We start from the raw sequence: 24,914 nt of genomic DNA on the forward strand, positions 1-24,914 counted from the left end.
GTTTGTCTCATGCACACCCTATAGACTTGTTCACTGTGCAAGTAGCCCATGTGTTCCTGTTTCCATAATTGTTCTCTTGTGTCTACAAGACTGGGGAGTTCCACCACTCCTCTTGGGCTATCTGCACAAAAGCTGTTCTACCCTGTATGCACACATGGATTTTTCCTCTCTGAACCCTGTTCACACAGGTTATATACAGATGATCAGGTTTTTAAATACATCAGATAGGGATTGCATACATTAGTTAGGACTGCTCTGATATGGGTATACCGTGAAGATTGGTAGAGCAGCTTAGTATACATTTTTTGCAAAAAACGTATCAACCAAATACCCTGTTTTTTACATCTTTTACTAGCACTTGCGGATTACTGCAACATTTTTTCAAACTGAGTGTTTTTGGTTTTACTATTCTCTTTTGTGTCACCCTATAGACAAGGTTGTATATCTTCTACACATCACGTCATCTCTGGAGTGACTGACAACCAGCACCTGTTCTGGAAACCTGAGTCCTGGTGTCTGATGGGGTCTTCTTGGAAGTCTAGGTATGTCAATTATGATGACAGTAACAGGGGTTTTTACAATCTTGCTTGGTGGAATTCCGATGAGAAATGTCCGCAATGGGGTATGTATACAAATACATGACGCGCACATGAGTTGGGACTGCAGTAACCCTGACACTTTACATATCTGTTGACGTTGCTATGTACAAATATGTCTCTGGTTACTTAACGTTCTGAGTACACATGATATGTCCTGGACAAGCAAGGTGGCACCAAGCCTAACTGGGACATTGGTCTGATAGTCCTTTTTACACGGAAAGATAAAATTGTAAAAACAATGCCTGATACAGATAGTTTTAATATCCAAGGCCATGCACTTATATGAGTCGTGAATCAGATGGGTTTGGTCATTTTGATCACTTTTGTGGTCTCCTTTCTCGTACTTTAGCAGATGTCCGTTTGTCCGAGAGAACACAATACGGACTAGGGATAATTTTAGACCATCATAAAAGATTTGATCAGCAATACACGCAAATTCTCACTGATCATGCATTTGATACACATCTGTATATTGAGAAATATTGAGCAAATATGTCCAATCAAACAATTTTTTGTAAACGCCCTTTAAACCTGAGATCTTATCTTGCTATTCACGTATGCCAAGAAAAGAGTAGAGTGCCGGCCACAGCAAAAATGCATGGTCAGTGTCTAACCAGAGCACAGAGACGTGTGTTGATCTTGGCTCTGGGGGCATCCATACAGTCCATTGCAATTTAGCCGATCTTCATATCTGAATCGTATTTTCCATATTGCGGTCCCTTATAAAATTGGAAAAACAAAAATTACCGCAGTGACGACGTAACAAACTCTAATAGCACCAGACGCACCCAACTGACCTGGAGTCCAGCAGGTTATTGTCACTTTATTGGAAGATGTATCGTGGTTGCTTTACTTTACTAGGCAGCGCTGGCATTGAGAGCCCCGGTGCCAGGAGGAAATTAACTTTCTTCCTCTTGGCAGACTCCGACTTCTAGTCATAAGGTTGGCGACGTCTTTATTTTAGTGATGGCGCTGTATATAGAGAGCCGCGGCTGTAACCGAGCCCCGGCCTGACTGACAGCTCAGCATTAGGGCCGGGTGTTGGTTAGTGCCAAGATGCAGTTACAGTCACTGCTTTCTATACACAGAGCGGTGACTAAAATTAAGCTGTCACCAACCTTATGACTGGACATCGAATGCTGCCGGTGGGAAATAAAATTAAGTACGGGTGCTGCACGATGTCAGAATGTATCTGCAGGTCAATATCCATGACAGGTTCCCTTTAAATGGCTGTCAGGCTCAATGACCAGATCCACTTAAGTGAGAACCAACAAGACCTCTTCAGTCATTAGTTTATTAATCATCCTTAAAAGAAACATTTACACACAGTAAACCGCCTGTCTGTACACGTTCTATCACCGTCCAGAGGAATCTTCTATTCCAGGGCTGGTAGACTGTCCCCATGTAAATAACTATAGGGGGTATTGTTTATCCTGGCAGTGAAAGAGTGAAACACCCTTCAGCTATTCCTGGCACAACCACTGATAACAATGGCTCTCTTAGCTTGGCATTATCTGGGCACCGGGAGGGCACCCTCTGCATTACAGCACCACCTGTCTTCCTTCTCTCTGGTGTAGGCTGTCTGTCACTTCCCTTTTTTGACATTATTCGTGATGTCCCCCTCCCAAGACGTTCCTTTCCACCATAGCCGGTGACTTGCCTATCCAATGCATGGCCTTGCGGTCCACCTGCTTTGTGCATGTAGTAGTACCTGTGAATGCCCCGCACCCACTGAGTGCCCGTCCCTGCTGTCACTTAATCATCTTCTCGCGCAGTATTTCCAATATGACTTGCCGCTCCTCTCTTTCTAGCTCGAACCGTCTCTCCCTCTCCTTGCGCTCAGCCTCCTGCCTCTCCCTCTCCAGCGCAGCGCGCTCCCTCTGCAGCTGCAGCTCCTCACGTCGGAGCGCCAGCTCCTCTTCCCGTAGCCGCTGCTCTGCTTCTGCCCTCCTCTCCAGGTGCTGCAGGATGCGGGCATACGCGCTGCAGCATCCCTCACATTCCTGCTTCCTCACCGCTCTCTCTCCCACGTTGTTATCTTCTGGTTTGGACTCCACAACTGGAAGACAAGGAAGTGTTTGGTTAATATAACTTGAATACCAGGTAAGGCTGAATATTCACAATGATGGCCTATTCTTAAGGCCTCGCACACATTAAACTGACATCCGAAAACGCTGTGCTGACAGTCTAATGTGTATGGGGGCCACCAACATATGACGTCGGGGAGATAAGGATCCAGCACGTCTGATTTTAGACTGCCAATGTTCTAGATGTCCAAGATAAGCTGCCTCCAGGGCGGTCTCGTAAAGCCACGCAACCGCTTCTATGCATGGGCGCCATAGCTCTTGGATAAATGGTAGCTATCTAACATTAGATTGGTTCAGGCCCAACTCCCAGCACCTCATTGACCACTGAAAGCAGAACCTCTGACCGCCATGGTGCATATTCTAGTGACCGCACTTGGTGCTGCACCACTTTTCTGCTCAAGCTATTTCACATGAATAGGACTGACCTGTAATACCAGGGCGCAGCCACTACAAGATGTAAGGCGCTGTGCTTGAGTTGAACCCCCCCAGATCTAATATTGGTAGACCATAAATGTATTCTTTTCCATTTAGCTAGAAAATTAACATAAAAAAAGAATAAATTGTCCATCTCCTTGCAAGTGTGAATCCATATGCATTTCGAGAGATATTCTAGTCTAAATAATTCATCACCTATCCACTGTGTAAGTGAGCACTATTGGAACTACATGGGTCCGATATGAGCTGTCCCGGTCCATTCGAGTCTGTGACACTGACAAAGATAGCCACACTGTGCACTGTGCACAGTATCACAATTCTGAACATAGAGGCTCATGTATGGCCAGCAGCTCCATTTCTTATTAAAGGGAACCTGTCACCCCCAAAATCGAAGATGAGCTAAGGCCACCGGCATCAGGGGCTTATCTACAGCATTCTGGAATGCTGTAGATAAGCCCCCGATGTATCCTGAAAGATGTGAAAAAGAGGTTATACTCACCCAGGGGCGGTCCCGCTGCGGTCCGATCAGATGGGCGTCGCAGTCCAGTCTGGGGCCTCCAATCTTCTTACGATGATGTCCTCTTCCTGTCTTCATGCTGCGGCTCCAGGGCAAGCATATACTTTGTCTGCCCTGTTGACCGGGGAAGGTCAGAGAGGCCCAGCGCCTGCGCACTGCTGTACTTTGCTCTGCCCTCAACAGGGCATACAAAGTACACCTGCGCCGGAGCCTCAGCGTGAAGACCAGAAGAGGACGTCATCGTAAGAAGATGGGAGGCCCCAGACCGCGACACCCATCGGACCCGGACCGCCTCTAGGTGAGTATAATCTAACCTCTTTTTCTCATCTTTCAGGTTACATCGGGGGCTTATCTACAGCAATCGAGAATGCTATTGATAAGCCCCTGATGCCGGTGGGCTTAGCTCACCTTCGATTTTGGGGGTGAAAGTTTCCCTTTAAGAGCTAGTGTAGCTCGAAATGCGTCGAACATTATCCTGCTTTTTTTTTTTTTACATTTTTCCTTTTCATGTTTTAATCTACTAATAAATGTGATGTTTTAGGACGTTTGCTGGATTTTCCCATTTTTTCACGATCTAATAGTTACCTATCCAGTGGATAAGCAATAACTGGTGTATACTGGAATACCCCTTTAAGGGAAGCATATTACAATGTCAGGTCCACTAGAACAGCGGTTCTTCAACTTCAGGAAAATTATTGCGTTATTGATGCTCATAATTGTGAAAAAGTTTAGAACTTTGCATAAATTTCACAAAGGCAGAGAAGAAATGCAGAAAACGCCCTATAACGAAAGGCCTACGACATGCAATACATGGCATGCAGATTGAGCTACGCCCATGTACATGGAAGTTGTTAATGAAATTAATAGGTTACTACTAAACCTAGAGAAAGGAGTGCGTATGTAGGGAGGAACAGTGACACATTCACTAAGGAATGGACTGGGATTGCTTGAGGTATGTAGTGTTCTGCTGTATAAAAGGCAATAAAAGTATAATACTTTACAAACATTATTGGCATATAATAAAGTGCTGTAGAATTAATGGTGCAATATAAGTGAGTAAAACAAATAAATATGTCTATGTGTCATTAATGTCTTGGCTTTTCAATAGCACCTATTCACTGTACCATATCATGTACTGAAGAACAGGAACATTTTTTATCTAGGATGAAATGATGGATAAAATACAACACTGCTATTGTTTTTTGGGGTTTGTTTATACGTTGATCATTGTGCGGTACAGATGTTCTGGCACCTTGATTCTCCTGTTCAGATTGATTAAGGAGATACCAAATGTATACACTTTTTTATTATTATTTTTTTGTAATTTCTTGCATCAAAAGATTAAAAAGTTTGTATAAATTGGTTTGTCTACAACTTTTTATGACCCATAATTTTTTTTTTTCATTTTCCCAGTGAAAGATGCTGTTTGAAGGCTTGTTTTTAGTAGGTTAAGCCATTGTTTTTATTTGTACTACTGTAATTTGGTGTACTTATGACTTTTATTTCATTTTTTGGGGAGGCAAGGGGACAAAAAATAGAATTCTGGCATTTTTATTTATTTATTTTTTATCTTACCAGCGTTTACTGTATGGGCTGAATAAATGTGAATGTTCAGAATTTTTATTTCCACATTATTTAGCTCCCTATAGGGAACCCAAACCTCAGTCGACCACTTCTACTGCAATTAGGGCTGGATTATATGGCCAAAAAAACTAAATCTTTATTTTTTTTCAAACTTAGATGAATCACCTTAGCTCCATGGTTCCTCTGTCTGGTCCCACATCACTTCTTGTTTATTCGGCTACATAATGGCGTCATAAGGTCATCACAAAAGCGCACAATAGATCTTTTTAACCCACGCCTTCATGTGTATACTTTTACAGTATGAGTCTTGTATGAGTTTCATAGGAACCATTTTAGGGTATATGCAACCACACCAGTACGTGTGGTGACACATACAGGAGACTCGTACACACGTAGACCCATTCAAATATATAGGTATGTACACGTCAGGGTGTTTCCACGGACCTCTGCGATCAGCGAGACCAAGCGAGGCTGATGAGACTTGTAGTCAGCATTAGCCGTCTGTGTATCACGTGTATTAAATAAATCATAAAATTAAAAAACTGAGTGGGGTCCCTCTTCATCTTTCTAACCAGCTGAGGGAAAGCTGACAGCTGGTGTCAATATTCTGGGAAAGGGCTAATAGCCATAGAGGTGCCAGAGTATTAATAACAGCTCACTTACTGATGTCACAGCTCACCACACCATCTGGATGTAGCCGAGTTGGGGATCATGAGCATTATGGATTATCGGCAGAAAGGTGAAGATTACTTAGATTTTCTGGTTAATAAATGGATAAAAGAGGGTTGGGAAGTGTTTATTTCAATTAAAGGACTTTACTCTGTGTGTGTCTTTATTAAATTTAACTATGGGGTTAGTAATGAGCTTGCCTAATAGATACCTCTCCATTACTAACTCCTGGGCTTGATGTCAAGGGACATAAATCCCGCTGATATCAACCCCACAACTATTACCCCACCGCAGCAGGGCAAACGGGAAGAGCAAAGGCTAAGCTCCAGAATTGGCGCATCTAATGCATGTGCTATTTCTGGGGCAACTAAGGGCTGATGTTCTTAGTCTGGGAGGGGGCCAATATTCATGGCCCTGTCCCTGCCTATTAATATCAGCCCACAAATGTCTGTCTAGCCTTTGCTGGTAAGTAAATATAGGAGCGGCCCCACATGATTTTCTTTGGGGGGGGGGGGGGGGGGGAACCTCACCTATAACCAGTAAAGGCTAAGCAAACAACGGTTATTAATATGCTGGCAACCTCCATGGCTATTGGCCACTTCCCTGACTATTAACACCAGTCCCAGCTGTTGTTTTTTATTTTTATTTAATGCGCGCAATACACAGACGGCGCCTAACTCTGATTGCTGCCAGCTGAATATGGCATATAGTTACGTTATATGGCTGTGATGGGGTTAAAGATCCATTCAGAGTCCGAGGAATCCTGCTGTTGGCATTTAATGTGAACAATGACTCAGCCATCGCTTTGTTATGTGCCATCATGTACCTGCTTACAGACCCATAAAAAGATAACTCAGGATTTACTGCTTGGGTAATTGTACTAATACACCTAACTGAATATACTGGATTTTTCAGGGTACAAGATGCACCTGACTGGACCCCAGATATAGATGAGAAGAAAAGGGAAAAAATTATTATACTAAGGGTACCGTCACACTATACCATTTCGATCGCTACGACGGTACGATTCGTGACGTTCCAGCGATATCGTTACGATATCGCTGTGTCTGACACGCAGCAGCGATCAGGGATCCTGCTGAGAATCGTACGTCGTAGCAGATCGTTTAGAACTTTCTTTCATCGCTGGATCTCCCGCTGTCATCGCTAGATCGGTGTGTGTGACACCGATCTAGCGATGCAATCCAGCGATGCGTTCGCTTGTAACCAGGGTAAACATCGGGTAACTAAGCGCAGGACCGCGCTTAGTAACCCGATGTTTACCCTGGTTACAAGCGTAAAACTAAAAACAAACAAACAGCACATACTTACATTCTGGTGTCCGTCAGGTCCCTTGCCGTCTGCTTCCCGCACTGTGACTGCCGGCCGTAAAGTGAAAGCAGAGCACAGCGGTGACGTGCTTTCACTTTCACTTTACGGCCGGCAGTCAGTGAGTGCGGGAAGCAGACGGCAAGGGACCTGACGGACACCAGAATGTAAGTATGTGCTGTTTGTTTTTTTTTAGTTTTACGCTTGTAACCAGGGTAAACATCGGGTTACTAAGCGCGGTCCTGCGCTTAGTTACCCGATGTTTACCCTGGTTACCCGGGTACCTCGGCATCGTTGGTCGCTGGAGAGCTGTCTGTGTGACAGCTCCCCAGCGACCACACTACGATTTACCTACGATCACGGCCAGGTCATATCGCTGGTCGTGATCGTAGGTAAATCGTATAGTGTGACGGTACCCTAAGGCCGGGATCACACACAGAGAGATACAGCTGAGTCTCGCAGGTTAAAACCAAGCTCTGGCACCGGCACTCCAGAGCGGAGCGTGCGGTCGCATAGCAATACATGGAGCTGCACGCTCCGCTCCGTAGTCCCGGTGCCAGAGCTTGGTTTTCACCTGTGAGACTCGGCCGTATCTCGCTGTAGTGTGACTCTGGCCTTATTAAAACTCTTCTGGTGGCGTGTGAGGGAGTGACTGATGTCAGCAGCAATCACATCTTCAGCCATCATTATACCTGCCTTCACCAGGACTCTGACACCTAAGGCCACGTGCACACTGAGTATTTAGTCAGTATTGTACCTCAGTATCTGTAAGCCAAATCCAGGAGTGGGTGATAAATACAGAATTGGTGACATGTTTCTATTATACTCCTGGTTTTTGCTTACAGATACTGAGGTAAAATACTGACCAAATATTGAACGTGTCAATTAGGTCTAATATTTCATACACAAATCCCCACAATATAAGCCCATTTATTAACTTACTAGATGGTGGCCCGATTCTAACGCATCGGGTATTCTAGAATATGCATGTCCACGTAGTATATTGCACAGCCCACGTAGTATATTGCCAAGCCACGTAGTATATTGCCCAGCCACGTAGTATATTGCACAGCCCACGTAGTATATTGCCAAGCCACGTACTATATTGCCCAGTCACGTACTATATTGCCCAGCCACATAGTACGTATATTGCCCAGTCACGTAGTATATTGCCCAGTCACGTAGTATATTGCCCAGTCATGTACTATATTGCCCAGCCACATAGTATATTGCCCAGCCACGTAGTATATTGCCCAGCCACGTAGTATATTGCCCAGTCACGTAGTATATTGCACAGCCCGCATAGTATATTGCACAGCCAGCGTAGTATATTGCTCAGTCACGTAGTATATTGCACAGCCCACGTAGTATATTGCACAGCCAGCGTAGTATATTGCACAGCCCGCGTAGTATATTGCACAGCCCGCGTAGTATATTGCACAGCCCGCGTAGTATATTGCTCAGCCCGCGTAGTATATTGCACAGCCCGCGTAGTATATTGCACAGCCCACGTAGTATATTGCACAGCCCGCGTAGTATATTGCACAGCCCGCGTAGTATATTGCACAGCCCGCGTAGTATATTGCACAGCCCGCGTAGTATATTGCACAGCCCGCGTAGTATATTGCCCAGTCACGTAGTATATTGCACAGCCCGCGTAGTATGTTGCACAGCCCGCGTAGTATATTGCACAGCCCGCGTAGTATATTGCCCAGTCACGTAGTATATTGCACAGCCCGCGTAGTATATTGCACAGCCCGCGTAGTATATTGCACAGCCCGCGTAGTATATTGCCCAGTCACGTAGTATATTGCACAGCCCGCGTAGTATGTTGCACAGCTCGCGTAGTATATTGCACAGCCCGCGTAGTATATTGCAAAGCCCGCGTAGTATATTGCACAGCCCGCGTAGTATATTGCCCAGCCCGCGTAGTGTATTGCCCAGCCCGCGTAGTATATTGCCCAGCCCGCGTAGTATATTGCACAGCCCGCGTAGTATATTGCCCAGCCCGTGTAGTATAATGCCCAGCCCGCGTAGTATATTGCAATGTTGGCATCATATCCCTGTTAAAAAAAAAGAATTAAAATAAAAATAGTTATATACTCACCTTCCGTTGGCCCCTGGATCCAGGAAGCGTTTACCGACGCTCCTCGCGCGCTCCGGTCTCAAGAGTGCATTGCGGTCTCGCGAGATGACGTAGCGGTCTCGCGAGACCGCTACGTCATCATCTTGCGAGATCGCAATGCATGGATCGGTCACCGGAGCGTCGCGAGGAGCGGGAAAGGCGCCGGAAGGTGAGTATATGATGATTTTTTTTTTTTATTATTTTTAACATTAGATCTTTTTACTATTGATGCTGCATAGGCAGCATCAATAGTAAAAAAGTTGGTCACACAGGGTTAATAGCAGCGTGTCACGCCGTTAACAGCGATAAAGGGGCAGGACGGCGTACTGGGACCCGCACCTGTCCCTGCCACTATAATGGGGCCCTGCCTTATCTCAGGGGTACCTATGATGGTTAGGAGGCCTGAGCCGCCAGCATATCCCTGTCTTCTGTGCAGGCCCTATCAGGGACCTCCTCTCCCCCCCAGGGAGGAGGACTGCACCAGTGTATAAACACAACAATAAACAGGGTATACAGACAAGGTAACTAAAAGTCTGAAACTCACCAAATGCTCACACAACCACAGAGGTAACACATAGAAGGGAAGAGAAGGAGAAAACTATGAAGGAAAACAGGTTTAATATGCAACCAAAACAGCAGACACCAATCTCTGTAATAAACCTCCAAGCTCCAAATACTACGCTCCTTCAACCTCCAAGCCAGGCAGCAGAACTGATCACTGACACTAGCTGTAGTCAAGGCTGGGTCTATATAAAGAAGCAGATTGCAAAATCCACTTCAGCTGAGAGACCCAGCTCACAGCAACTCAGCAACAAGGTTAACTCCTGCACTGCTGGCACAAAGCAGCCAGGTCAGAATACAGGAGAAGAGGTTCTGTTCACTGTGTGTGAACGAGGCCCAGAGCGCTGCGGTTCTCTGGAACTTCTCTGTCGCGGTAGCCCCGTGACACAGCGTTAATGGAGTGCGTTACACCGCGGCATAACGCGGTCCATTAGCGCTGCCATTAACCCTGTGTGAGCGCTGACTGGAGGGGAGTACGGAGTGGGCACTGACTGGAAGGAAGGAGCGGCCATGTTGCCGCCGGACTGCGCCTGTCGCTGATTGGTCGTGGCAATGGTCGTGGGCGTGTTGCCACGACCAATCAGCGACTTGGATTCCATGACAGACAGAGGCCACGACCAATGAATATCCGTGACAGAAAGAAAGACAGTCAGACAGAAAGACGGAAGTGACCCTTAGACAATTATATAGTAGATGTACTAGATGAGTGTAATTTGTGAGGGATCAGAGCTGAGGAGTCAAAATGAAGATCAGTTCTCATGTATAGACTGAAAAAACATGGCCTGGTAGTGAAACAGTTAGGCCTCATTCACACATCACTATTTTTGATCAGTATTTTACATTGGTGTTTGTATGCTAAAACCAGGAGTGGAACCTACAGAGAAAAACTATGATTAAAAGGTTGACAGCTGTTCTGTGTTGTGGAGACACGCACATCACCAGGTAGTGAAACAGTTGTGGGCTCATTCAGATGTCAGTTTATCACATACGAGTGATATCTGTGGTTTTCATGGACAGAACTCACATTTATTATAGTCTATGGGGCTCTGCTCACACATCGGTGTATTTCTGAACGGTCTGCACCAAAACAGGGAGACATACCAGAGTCACAGGTCAAACTTGCCAATGCAAGTCTATGGGTCCATAAAAAAACAAAGAGGACAGAACTTAGATGCCATTCATGTACCATCTGTTTTTCACAGACTTGAGAATGTTGAGGAACCTAGATCAGTTTTTTTAATGCAATAAGTGCTGATGAAACTGACCAAATCCTAATGAAAATCTAGTTAACAACATTGATGCAAAATGGTCTTTTTTAGTACAAAGACATAAAAACATGACTGATCTGTGAATGAGGCCTTAGTTTCTCTTTGCCTTTTGGCACAGCACACCATAGCTTGTCAGTCGTCTCCTTGGATAAATGTCTGTATCGCCAGGAGGCACTGCTGTACTCGCCCCCAGGTGTATATAGCCCATCCTCAGCGGTTTGGGATGGCGGGCAAAGGAAGACTGCGGTCCTGATTGGCTGCTAGGCTGAAGATAGTACTGTTGTGGGGCCAGACAAAACCGTTTCTAGGGCCTCCAAAAAAAATGACGGTACCCAATGGTTCCCATGATCATCAGAGGAAGCTCATCTCAGGGCGGCACTGCAGGCCGTGATGCACAGGTGATAGTGGGCATGACAGAAATTGGCGGCATGGGCAAGATAGCGAGACGTGGCACCAGATGCACTGATGTACTGATGCTCACACACTTCCCCTGAGTCAGCAGGACCTAAATCAAACACCGGCCTCTGCTCGATCTGTAACTGCAGACTAGAAGATACAAGGACTTTTTAACAAGGATTATAGTCTAAAAAAGACAGTATACATCCAGCTATTAATAAAATGGGTAAATCCGACCCATCTCCAACTTGAAAAACACATGCAGGCCCCTTTTCAAACCTTTTAGTGGGTTCACTATAATTCCTTTGCTCTTGTAGAGGTCTGTGGAATTACTGATCTTACGGTAAAAAATCCCAAACTTTTCTGGTAGAGAAACCTCTGTTCCTCTTGATACAGCCACAGTCCTGGGTATAAATAGGAACTGTAACTTTTGATATTAAAACATAAATATTATGTGGCCCACTCAGCCTTTGTTTTAAAAATAAAACTGAATTTCAATAATCTTTCTGGGTACTATAGTACACCCACGCTTGCCTTTAAGCCTGCTCAATCAATGGGGTCATGTAAATGCCAGCGTAATCTGTCAGGCAAGTGATTGGCAGCAGTGGTCATGTGGATAATCACCACGTTATCTCGTGGCTTGATTGGCTTTGGTGTAGCTGGGGGATTTAACAGATAAATGGTTAATTTTATGTTTTATAGTGTACCCTGGGGGGATTTTATGTATGCCTGAAATTTTGGCACAAATTTTGAAACATTGTAATGGAACGTGCAGCTTTTTGCACTATTAAAAAAAAGGATTAAAGGCAAAAATAAAGGGTTAATTTTTTCTATTTTGTGCAAAATTCATAAACCACATGCACCATTTTGATGAATTTGGCACAAAAAAAAAGCATCAATGAATAATAATGAAAAGACTGACTGATGAATCGGGTCCAAAAAGCAATGCACGGCCGGTGTTAGGCTCAAGGTAAAGGTGCAGGAGGTATCTGCCATGGAAGCACTATTTCATTGGCATGCTTTATATATGAGGGCTAGTATAAGATGTACAGACCGGGTGGGATAGAGGCCTCTTCCTGGGCTCTGCGCAGGGTCTCCTCAGTGACGGTGACACACATGGTTTCTCTGATCGGGTCCCTATGCCGTGGATCGGAGCCGACTTCCCGTTTCTCAGACTCCAGTTCGAGAATTTTCTGCAGCAAGTCCTCCTTCTCCATATACATGGCCTCTGTGCCACCCCTGCGTAGAGGTACCAGATCAGGCAGAGTAGATCATGGCCGTCCTATACAATGTAATATTATGTGGAGCATGCAGCAGGATGCAGACAGAGAGCACAGGATGGAGAAAAGGGTACAAACGTGGACCGCACAACAGAGTGCAGTATTGCCACCAGATGCTCATCAGGATGGGGAAATATAGGACCTACCACTAAACTCACTGCCCAATGTTCCCGCTACCTCACTCCAGCACTTGTTCCCAACCGCGGCCCTATGTATACCTGGTTTAGGCTATGTGCACACGTTGCGGATCCGCAGCGTTTTTTTCTGTGCAGAATTGCACCAAATCCGCAAAGGAGTGCTCAAGCAATGTTAATCAGAATTGTTGTGCACAATTCTGCACTGATTTGCAGCGTTTTATTTTACGCAGCAGGTCAATTCTTTTTTCAGATCTGCAGCGTTTCTGCGCCCATTGACTTACACTGAGTCAGTCAAATACGCAGCAAAACTGCAGGTCTAAAAAGGTTTGCGGATTTGCATGTCAAAAATGCTGCAGAAAGGAAGGAGGAAGAGTGTGTGGGCGGAGAATATGTGTGTGGGCGGAGACTATGTGTGAGCGGAGAACATGTGTGGGTCTGTCTGCGGGTGTCGGTGTGTATCTGTGTGTGCGGGTGTCTGTGTGTGTCTGCAGGTGTCTGTGCAGCTGTGTGGGGGTCTGTCTGCGGGTGTAGGTGTGTATCTGTGTGTACAGGTGTCTGTGTGTCTGTCTGCGGGTGTCTGTGCAGCTGTGTGCGGGTCTGTCTGCGGGTGTGTATCTGTGTGTACGGGTGTCTGTATATCTGTCTGCGGGTGTCTGTGCAGCTGTGTGCGGGTCTGTCTGCGGGTGTGGGTGTCTGTGCTGCTGTGTGCGGGCGTCTGTGCGGCTGTGTGCGGATATCTGTGTGTGTCTGTGGGTGTGTCTGTATGCGAGTGTCTGTGTGTAGCCAGGCATCGTCTGATGGAACTACTACCCCCATCCGACTATGTCTGCTGTTACATATAATAGTGACAGCATGAGCTGATGATGGGAGAGTAGTCCCATCATCCGGTGACTGTGTTCTATAGTAAAACAAACAAAAAAAAAACATTCATGCTCACCAAATACCTAATCCCCAACATCCGCGTCTCCTGCAACAAAAATAAATAAATCAACACATAATACTCCCAGTCCACCATAGTCTATTTAATACTCAGTGTCCCACAATGATCTCATGTGTAGAACAGTCACATTGGGAGATGTGACAGCTCTACCCGGCCTCTGGTGATACACTTAGGCTAGGTTCAGATTGCGTTAGAGCAATCCGTTTAGCGCTAAGCGCTAGCGGGTTGCGCTAACGCAATGTGATTTTCGGGGTCGCGTTTAACGTCCCCGCTCTCGCAGATCCCTGATCTGCGAGAGCGGGGAACGGACCTCGGGCGCGCCGCGGACGCTGCTTGCAGCGTCCGCGGCGCGCTACAAAACACCGGCACATCGCTAGCGCGTGCCGAAAATGGCACGCGCTAGCGATGCGCGTTCCCATTGCCTTGAATGGGCGCGCTAACGGACGCGTTGCACGGCGTTAATTTCGCCGTGCAACGCTGTCCGTTAAACGCGATCCCATAACGCAATGGGAACCCGGGAGGTAATCGCTCCCGTAGTTGTATCACTGCCGTGAGAGTTCACAGAGTTCATTAGCTGATCAGCTCCGACTCACTTGCGGCACCGCTGCGTGAGAAAATTATCACGCAGCAGTGCCGTGAGAGAGTGAACTCTCAGTAATACACTGCAGGTGCAATTACCTCCTGTCAGTGTACCGCCGGAGGCCAGGTAGAGCTGTCACATCTCCCGATGCGACTGTTCTACACGTGAGATCGTCGCAGGACACTCGGTAAATGGACTATGGCGGATAGAGAGTCTTTGTGTTGATTTATTATTTTATTTTTGTTGCAGGAGAAGAAGGCGTTGGGGATTAGGCGATGCAGTAAGTATGGCAAATTAAGATTCAATAAAGGAGTCTGTGTGATTATTTCAAATAAAGGACTTTATTTTGGCCGTGTCTTTATTTAGTATAGGATTAGTAATGGATAGGTGTCTTTTTGATGCTTCTCCATTACTAAGCCGTGGGTTTGATGTCACCGGACAATTCAAATATTACCGCACTTGCCACCGCTACAGGGCAAGTGGGAAGAGCGAGGTTAAGTGCCTGAATTGGCGCATATATAAGATGAACCATTTTTGGGGCGGCCAAGAGCTGATGTTTTTAGCCTGAGGGGTTGCCAATATACATGACCCCTTCCCAGGTTATTAATATCAGCCCGCAGCGGTCTGCCTAGCCCTTGCTCGTTCGATTTTATAGCTGGACCCCATGTCATTTTTTTCTGGGGTTCCCCTGTAAACTAGCCAGTAAAGGCTAAGCAAACAGCTGTGAGCTGATATTGATAGCCTGGGAACTTTTGTGGCTACTGGCTCCTTCACAGAATATTAACATCAGCCCTCAGCCGGTTTACCCTATGCTGGTTATTAAAATTACGCGGGAACCCACGCAATTTATTTATATATTTTTTTAAATAAAAAGATATTGCATTTCACGCAGATTTCTGAGGGTATGTTTCCACAGTAAGTAAACGCTGTGGGTTGGACGCTGCGTACATCCACAGCGTCCAATCCATAGCGGTCAGATGTTACAGCACAGTAGATGGGATTTTAAAAAATCCCACGTCCACTATGTGTGCACCGGTGCCCGCGGCTTCCCTGCAGTGACAGACATGCATCGTGTCTTTCCAGACCACAGCATGTCAATTTATTTTGCGGAGACGCTCAGTTTCCACAAGATAAGTGTCACCCGTCCAATGTACAGGATGCGGTGATTCTGCACGATTCTGCACCTGCGTTCAAAACCGGCAGTGCCGAGTCCAAAGCGCTGCCAATTACTGACCGTGGGGCTGAAGCCTAATAACAGTTGCTGTTTTGTTACAGCATATGTAGGTTCATTCTGTTAATGCTCCTACATAGGCTGGTGACTGTGTGTATGTGTGTCTTTATTTAATGTTAATGAGGGTATCTGGCTGAAGAGGTTGAACAAGGAAATTACATCACATTTTTTTTAAATAATATATCTTTATTTAGCTTACAAATCCACATGAAAATGCACATAAAAAATACATCAAATCAGCGCGGCATTTCAACTGTGTTTTCTGCCAAGTGAGACAGAATCCGCAAAGAATTATACACAAGCAAATCTGCAACGTGTGCACATATTGAGACCCGCACTGATCACGGGGCACTTTTATCCCATTAGAATGAAGCAGTAATGCCCATACCCGACCGCAGCTCCATTCATTCCCTATGGGGATACAGAGTGCTGCTCTCTGCTTTATTCCAGCAGCCTCAGGGGGAATAAATGGAGTTGACATAGAACTTGCGCACTGCCGCTCCTTTTAAAAGCTGCCCATTCTGCCAGGAGTAGGCCCCCACTGATCAGAAAGTTATCACCCATCCTGGGTCATCTGACCTCAAGTATGTGCTATGCCTACTCCCGGCCACATGCCTACTAGATGGGAGCGGCCCTGCTCAGTGCGAGTGTCTAATCGGACTGTGGCCGGGACTATGCAAATCGCATACTTGGGAGTCACACAACCGCCATGTCCAAACACATCACCTATGCACAGGATCGCTGTATGTCTGGACTCTTCAGATACAGGAAGGATATATATCTTAGGATATATATGTTAGGCCGGTTTCACACGTCAGTGTCTCCGGTACGTGAGGTGACAGTTTCCTCACGTACCGGAGACACTGACACACGTAGACACATAAAAATCAATGCATCTGTTCAGATGTCATTGATTTTTTGCGGACCGTGTCTCCGTGTGCCAAACACGGAGACATGTCAGTGTTCGTGGGAACGCACGTATTACACGGACCCATTAAAGTCAATGGGTCCGTGTAAAACACGTACCGCACACAGACATTGTCCGTGTGCACTCCGTGTGCCGTGCAGGAGACAGCGCTACATTAAGCGCTGTCCCCCCCACTGGTGCTGAAGCCGCGATTCATATCTTCCCTGCAGCAGCGTTTGCTGCAGGGAAGATATGAATAATAGTGTTTAAACTAAAGATCCATCTGCCACCCTGTGTGCCCCCCCCCCCCCCCCCCGCTGTTCTGAAAATACTCACCTGGCTCCCTCGCCGGCGCTGCTTCCTCTCCTGGCCGCATCTTCTCCTGTATGCAGTCACGTGGGGCCGCCGATTACAGTAATGAATATGCGGCTCCACCTCCCATAGGGAGGCAATAGATCTTTATTTTAAACACTATTATTCATATCTTCCCTGCAGCAAACGCTGCTGCAGGGAAGATATGAATCGCAGCTTCAGCACCAGATGCTGGTACAAGTGGTACCCAGCACGGTGCGTGTGGTACCCAGTGGGCACACGGGCGGCACACGTGTGCCGCACGTGTGCCACACTGATGTACCACAGAAACGTAGGGGCACACGGACACGGATAATTCCGGTACCGATTTTTTCCGGTACCGGAATTATCTGGACGTGTGGGACTGCCCTTAGCCAGTAGGTAGAAAAATATTTAAAATTGAGAGTCCTCAGTGGTTGATACCTTTTAATGGCTAACTGAAAAGATGGTAACAAATTGCAAGCTTTCGAGACTACACAGGTCTCTTCATCAGGCAAAGACTAAAACAAATTCTGAAGAATCACTTATTTATGCACAACATAGCACAGAAAAAAAAAAAAAAGGGAAAAACCATGGATAAGGCAGACCATGGATAAGACAGGTGACATGAAGCAGAATTACCATGAGTGATAAACAGTTATGTCCATAAATATTGGGCCAGTTCTTAGATAAGGGTTGTTTTATTGGGGTCTGGTTCTGTTCTGATGACCCCTCATAGTCTGAGGGGCAAGTTCCTTAGTTGATGTAAAAAGACATACAGTAAATCCGTGCGACACATTCATTCCTGCATTAAGACTGTCAAAGGTCTTCATCAGTTTATATTCCCAGACTCTTCTGTCTCTCTGAGATTTGAAGCTACCTTTTAACACAAGTAATTTCATGTCCATAATGTTATGATTTGGGAGACAAAAATGTATTGCCACAGGTAGATCCATTATTTTTTCTCTTATTGTGTGGCGGTGAGAATTCATTCTTGTTCTAAGCTTTTGCCCTGTCTCCCCCACATACAGATCCCCAGTTGGACATTTAGCACAAATAATTAGGTACACCACATTAGAAGTGACGCAGCTGAAAGTACCTGGGATCTTGTAGTCCTGATGTGAATTTGGGATCTTTATCTTGTCCGTGGTCATTATAAATGGACAGGTTTTACATTTTTTCTGGTTGCAAGGAAAGGTACCTGCAGCTGTTGGAGGGGACAGGGAGCTCTTGACAATGATGCTTTTTAGATTTGGGGGCTGCCTAAAACACAGTAGTGGGGGGTCTGGAAAAAAGGATTGTAAGCGGGCATCTTTTTGTAGTAAAGGTTGTAATTTCCGTGCAGCTCCCTTTAGCACCTCCAGATTTGGATTGTAGGTAACTACTAGAGGTACCCGGTTATTTTCTTCTTTAGCTTTGTAATGTAGCAGGTGATTCCTTGATATTATGGTGGCTCTTGTGATCTGGTTTTCAATTGTTCTTGGATGGTAGCCCTGATTCAAAAAGGTCTTTATGAGGCGACCAAGGTGTTCATCCCTATCCATTGGGTTGGAACATATACGATTGTATCTGATGGCTTGGCTGTAGACAATAGAGTTTTTTTATGTTTTTTGTATGGAAACTGTCACATTTTCTTTTCATGGCCAAGCTTGAAAGCGACTTTTTGTCCTCATGTCCCATCAGGCCTCTGGCGTACTACCGCTACATTGATGACATTGTAATCATCTGGACGGAGTCTGAGCCACAGCTAAAGACGTTCCATGAACAGTTTAATCAATTTCATCCTACCATCAACTTGACACTCAACTATTCCTGCACTGAAATTAACTTTTTGGACACCATCATTAAGCTGCAGAACAATAAAATAGAGACATTCCTGTATCAGAAGCCAATCGACCGCCCAACATACGTTAAATGGGACAGTTTCCATCCAAAACACATAAAAAAACTCTATTGTCTACAGCCAAGCCATCAGATGCAATCGTATATGTTCCAACCCAAGGGATATTGATGAACACCTTGGTCGCCTCAGAAAGACCTTTTTGAATCAGGGCTACCACCCAAGAACAATTGAAAACCAGATTACAAGAGCCACCAGAATATCAAGGAATCACCTGCTACGTTACAAAGCTAAAGAAGAAAATAACCGGGTACCTCTAGTAGTTACCTACAATCCAAATCTGGAGGTGCTAAGGGGAGCTGCACGGAAATTACAATCTTTACTACAAAAAGATGCCCGCTTACAATCCATTTTTCCAGACCCCCCACTACTGTTATAGGCAGCCCCCAAATCTAAGAAGCATCAATATCAAGAGCTCCCTGTTCCCTCCAACAGCTGCAGGTACCTTTCCTTGCAATCAGAAAAAATGTAAAACCTATATTTATAATGACCACGGACAAGATAAAGATCCCAAATTCACATCAGGACTACAAGATACCAGGTACTTTCAGCTGCATCACTTCTAATGTGGTCTACCTAATTATTTGTACTAAATGTCCAACTGGGGGTCTGTATGTGGGGGAGACAGGGCAAAAACTGAGGACAAGGATGAATTCTCACCGCCATACAATAAGAGAAAAAAGAATGGATCTACCTGTGGCAATACATTTTTGTCTCCCAAATCATAACATTATGGATATGAAATTACTTGTGTTAAAAGGTAGCTTCAAATCTCAGAGAGACAGAAGAGTCTGGGAATATAAACTGATGACGACCTTTGAGAGTCTCACTGCAGGAATGAATGTGTCGCACGGATTTATGTCTTTTTACATCAACTAAGGAACTTGCCCCTCAGACTACGAGGGGTCATCACAACAGAACCAGACCCCAATAAAACAATCCTTATCTAAGAACTGGCCCAATATTTATGGACATAACTGTTTATCACCCATGGTAATTCTGCTTCATGTCACCTGTCTTATCCATGGTTTTTCCCCTTTTTTTCTGTGCTATGTTGTGCATAAATATGTAATTCTTCAGAATTTGTTTTAGTCTTTGACTGATGAAGAGACCTGTGTAGTCTCGAAAGCTTGCAATTTGTTACCATCTTTTCGCCATTAAAAGGTATCAACCACTGAGGACTCTCAATTCTAAATATTTTGGACTCTTGAGAACACCCTACTAAAGGGAACACATTGTCAGAGCATCCTGCCCATCAGGGCACAGAGACATGGTGCAAACGCATCCATGTCATTATACATGAAAGTACAGAATAACATGTGCAATGCATTTGTATGTGGCAGTGCAGGGGTCCTCGGACAGCATTGTGCTAATCCATTCCCATGTTCTGTATGTGGGCACAATGGGCACTATTTATTGTCTTCTTGTGTTTCTTTGTTATGGCAGCCATTCAGTTCAACAACCCATAAGCAAATGAATATATAAAGTGACACCCAAGGACTTTCAAGTGTCCTATAGGAGCAACAATACAGAGCTCTAAGGCTACTTTCACACTAGCGTCGGCCCGTTGCAGTGCGTCGCGCCGACGTACCGACGCATCCTGTGACAACGCAGCACAACGGGGACAGCGGATGCAGCTTTACAATGCATCCGCTGCCCCATTGTGAGTTGCGGAGAGGAGGGGGTGGAGTTCCGGCCACGCATGCGCGGTCAGAAATGGCGGACACAACGCACAAAAAAAGTTACATGGAACGTTTTTTTATTCCAACGGTCCGCCACAACACGACGCAACCGTTGCAACGTGTGGCAATGCGTCGCTAATGTTAGTCTATGGGGAAAAAACGCATCTTGCAGACAGCTTTGCAGGAAGCGTTTTTTCTCTCCAAAACGACGCATTGCGACGTGCGTCGTACGACGCTAGTGTGAAAGTAGCCTAACACGGACTAATCCGCACAGACTCTGTCAGGGGGTCTCCAGCTACCAAGACCTTCTGCTAGACACGATAATATGAGCCACAGAGGTCTAGGGACAATGTGTATATGACAGCTAGCGATGGAAGTGCCAGGTGAATAAGCAGCATCACCACTAGATGGCAGTACTAGCACAGCAGCCTACACACAACATCATGAAGGCTGTAGCACCAGCAGTGGAGGGAGTAACAAGTGCAAGGGGACTGTCGGCCATGAGGAGCACCAGCAATGATCGGAGTGCCACAAATGTAGCATCACAACTACATCCGGTACTATCAGTATACTTCAAGAGTCAGACACAGCAGCATGATAGGAGTACTAGCAGTGATGGGAGTACCAGCAGTATACACACACAGCAGGATGATGGGAGTACTAACAGTGATGGACTTACAGGCAGTGATGGAGTTACAGGCAGTGATGGGAGTAGCAGCAGTGATGGGAGTAGCAGCAGTGATGGGAGTAGGAGTAGTGATGGGAGTAGCAGCAGTGATGGGAGTACCAGTAGTGATGGGAGTAGCAGTAGTGATGGGAGTAGGCCCAGTGATGGGAGTAGCAGTAGTGATGGGAGTAGGCCCAGTGATGGGAGTAGCAGCAGTGATGGGAGTAGCAGCAGTGATGGGAGTAGGAGCAGTGATGGGAGTAGCAGTAGTGATGGGAGTACCAGTAGTGATGGGAGTACCAGCAGTGATGGGAGTAGGAGCAGTGATGGGAGTAGCAGCAGTGATGGGAGTAGCAGTAGTGATGGGAGTAGCAGTAGTGATGGGAGTAGCAGCAGTGATGGGAGTAGGAGCAGTGATGGGAGTAGGAGCAGTGATGGGAGTAGCAGTAGTGATGGGAGTAGCAGCAGTGGAGTAGCAGCAGTGATGGGAGTAGCAGCAGTGATGGGAGTACCAGTAGTGATGGGAGTAGCAGCAGTGATGGGAGTAGCAGCAGTGATGGGAGTAGCAGCAGTGATGGGAGTAGCAGCAGTGATGGGAGTAGCAGCAGTGATGGGAGTAGCAGCAGTGATGGGAATACCAGTAGTGATGGGAGTAGCAGCAGTGATGGGAGTACCAGTAGTGATGGGAGTACCAGTAGTGATGGGAGTAGCAGCAGTGATGGGAGTAGCAGCAGTGATGGGAGTAGGAGTAGTGATGGGAGTAGCAGCAGTGATGGGAGTAGCAGCAGTGATGGGAGTAGCAGTAGTGATGGGAGTAGCAGCAGTGATGAGAGTAGCAGCAGTGATGGGAGTAGGAGCAGTGATGGGAGTAGCAGTAGTGATGGGAGTACCAGTAGTGATGGGAGTACCAGTAGTGATGGGAGTAGGCGCAGTGATGGGAGTAGCAGCAGTGATGGGAGTAGCAGTAGTGATGGGAGTAGCAGTAGTGATGGGAGTAGCAGCAGTGATGGGAGTAGGAGCAGTGATGGGAGTAGCAGTAGTGATGGGAGTAGCAGCAGTGGAGTAGCAGCAGTGATGGGAGTAGCAGCAGTGATGGGAGTAGCAGCAGTGATGGGAGTAGCAGCAGTGATGGGAGTAGCAGCAGTGATGGGAGTAGCAGCAGTGATGGGAGTAGGAGCAGTGATGGGAGTAGCAGTAGTGATGGGAGTAGCAGTAGTGATGGGAGTAGCAGTAGTGATGGGAGTAGCAGCAGTGATGGGAGTAGGAGCAGTGATGGGAGTAGGAGCAGTGATGGGAGTAGCAGCAGTGATGGGAGTAGCAGTAGTGATGGGAGTGGGAGCAGTGATGGGAGTAGCAGTAGTGATGGGAGTAGCAGCAGTGATGGGAGTAGCAGCAGTGATGGGAGTAGCAGCAGTGATGGGAGTAGGAGCAGTGATGGGAGTAGGAGCAGTGATGGGAGTAGCAGTAGTGATGGGAGTAGCAGTAGTGATGGGAGTAGCAGCAGTGATGGGAGTAGGAGCAGTGATGGGAGTAGCAGTAGTGATGGGAGTAGCAGCAGTGGAGTAGCAGCAGTGATGGGAGTAGCAGCAGTGATGGGAGTAGCAGCAGTGATGGGAGTAGCAGCAGTGATGGGAGTAGCAGCAGTGATGGGAGTAGCAGCAGTGATGGGAGTAGGAGCAGTGATGGGAGTAGCAGTAGTGATGGGAGTAGCAGTAGTGATGGGAGTAGCAGTAGTGATGGGAGTAGCAGCAGTGATGGGAGTAGGAGCAGTGATGGGAGTAGGAGCAGTGATGGGAGTAGCAGCAGTGATGGGAGTAGCAGTAGTGATGGGAGTGGGAGCAGTGATGGGAGTAGCAGTAGTGATGGGAGTAGCAGCAGTGATGGGAGTAGCAGCAGTGATGGGAGTAGCAGCAGTGATGGGAGTAGGAGCAGTGATGGGAGTAGCAGCAGTGATGGGAGTAGCAGCAGTGATGGGAGTAGGAGCAGTGATGGGAGTAGGAGCAGTGATGGGAGTAGCAGTAGTGATGGGAGTAGCAGCAGTGATGGGAATACCAGTAGTGATGGGAGTAGCAGCAGTGATGGGAGTACCAGTAGTGATGGGAGTAGCAGCAGTGATGGGAATACCAGTAGTGATGGGAGTAGCAGCAGTGATGGGAGTAGCAGCAGTGATGGGAGTAGCAGCAGTGATGGGAGTAGCAGCAGTGATGGGAATACCAGTAGTGATGGGAGTAGCAGCAGTGATGGGAGTAGCAGCAGTGATGGGAGTAGCAGCAGTGATGGGAATACCAGTAGTGATGGGAGTAGCAGCAGTGATGGGAGTAGCAGCAGTGATGGGAGTACCAGTAGTGATGGGAGTAGCAGCAGTGATGGGAGTAGCAGCAGTGATGGGAGTACCAGTAGTGATGGGAGTAGCAGCAGTGATGGGAATACTAGTAGTGATGGGAGTAGCAGCAGTGATGGGAGTACCAGTAGTGATGGGAGTAGCAGCAGTGATGGGAATACCAGTAGTGATGGGAGTAGCAGCAGTGATGGGAGTAGCAGCAGTGATGGGAATACCAGTAGTGATGGGAGTAGCAGCAGTGATGGGAGTAGCAGCAGTGATGGGAATACCAGTAGTGATGGGAGTAGCAGCAGTGATGGGAGTACCAGTAGTGATGGGAGTAGCAGCAGTGATGGGAATACCAGTAGTGATGGGAGTAGCAGCAGTCAGCCGGCAGGGGGCGCTCACCTGCGCAGCATGGCGTAGTTCTGCCGCTTGTAGTAGTCCAGCAGCAGCGCCGTCCTCTCCCTGCACCTCCTGCCGTCCACCTCGAAGTCCTCACTCTGCAGGGCGCTGCTCATCCTCTCGGCCACCGCCGCCCACACCTGGCCGAACTCCCGCACCCAGAACGGGTTGTGGTGGATGACCTCCCGCAGCAGGAGGATGTCATGGTGCGCTGCGAACCGAATGTGCCGCTTCCGCGTGGAGCCGGGAGGAGAATAAGCCCCGAAATCCGCCCGCACTACGAACAGAACACCCCGTTATTATACTGATGGTCACGTGATTAGACAAGACAGACAATGCGGGCAGTAGTGTCTGTCACCCGGTAATGGCGCCTGTGCCCCGTCCCTCTCACCTGCGCTGCTCTGCACCGGTCCCTGAGACTCCATCCTGTGACCTCGGCTCCCCCACTACGGCCGCACAGGAAGCGAACCCGCCTGGCACTGGTCATGTCCTCCGCCAGCCACTAGGGGCGGCAGAGAGCAGGAGCAGAGTCAATGTGAATACGCCGCCTCCTCCAGGTCACGGTGGTCGTGGTGCAGTGGGGGGCTCATTCTTGGGTGGGGACAGGTATTATATCCCTGTTACTCCTATCGTTGCCTTATCTGGAGTCTTTTTTCCCAGGCCATGGAGATGGGTTTTACAGGACCCTAATATGCACTGGAGGGGATTCAGAAAGGGGGGATACATGTGCAGAATTTGTTACCACTGTAAATCAGTGATGTGTGACTATAGCCTACAGAAAATGTAAACATTTTTGCACAAAAAAACATTTTGACATGTTTTACGATAGGTTCACACAGTAAAAAGATTTTATGCAGGATACGGATCCATCACATGGCGCACTGCGCCCGCGGACCACTGTCTATGACAGGGGCCATTGGATTTCCAATATTTTATCGGAAATAAAAGTGTAGCACTCAGTGCTGTTA

The 24,914-nt window shown here is 46.9% G+C and overlaps 1 protein-coding gene across 2 annotated transcripts; it reads right to left on the reverse strand.

Annotated features, from left to right (window-relative positions):
• Nucleotides 1–330: 330 nt before the first annotated feature.
• Nucleotides 331–24,450, reverse strand: LOC138664977 (uncharacterized). Of its 2 annotated transcripts, XM_069752084.1 has the most exons (5): nt 24,338–24,450; nt 23,950–24,223; nt 12,622–12,806; nt 2,615–2,658; nt 331–1,318 (listed from the first exon to the last, which is right to left on the reverse strand). In XM_069752084.1, exons 1-5 carry the CDS (start codon nt 24,369–24,371, stop codon nt 1,274–1,276), a joined length of 582 nt encoding a protein of 193 aa, XP_069608185.1. In that variant the 5' UTR covers nt 24,372–24,450; the 3' UTR covers nt 331–1,273. The 2 variants fall into 2 exon arrangements, with proteins under 2 accessions (XP_069608185.1, XP_069608184.1); XM_069752083.1 differs by lacking the exon at nt 331–1,318 and having other exon boundaries at nt 2,219–2,658.
• Nucleotides 24,451–24,914: the final 464 nt, after the last annotated feature.

This window comes from Ranitomeya imitator, chromosome 2 (assembly GCF_032444005.1).
Source record: "Ranitomeya imitator isolate aRanImi1 chromosome 2, aRanImi1.pri, whole genome shotgun sequence".
Classification (NCBI taxonomy): domain Eukaryota; kingdom Metazoa; phylum Chordata; class Amphibia; order Anura; family Dendrobatidae; genus Ranitomeya; species Ranitomeya imitator.

Excerpts from the sequence above, each read along its gene's own strand:
- LOC138664977 (XM_069752083.1), bottom strand. The coding sequence starts at position 24,371 with ATGGAGTCTCAGGGACCGGTGCAGAGCAGCGCAG. Across the intron at positions 24,224-24,337 it reads ACCGGTGCAGAGCAGCGCAG|TGCGGGCGGATTTCGGGGCT; the intron begins GTGAGAGGGACG and ends TTCTGTTCGTAG. Across the intron at positions 12,807-23,949 it reads AACTACGCCATGCTGCGCAG|GGGTGGCACAGAGGCCATGT; the intron begins GTGAGCGCCCCC and ends ACCTCTACGCAG.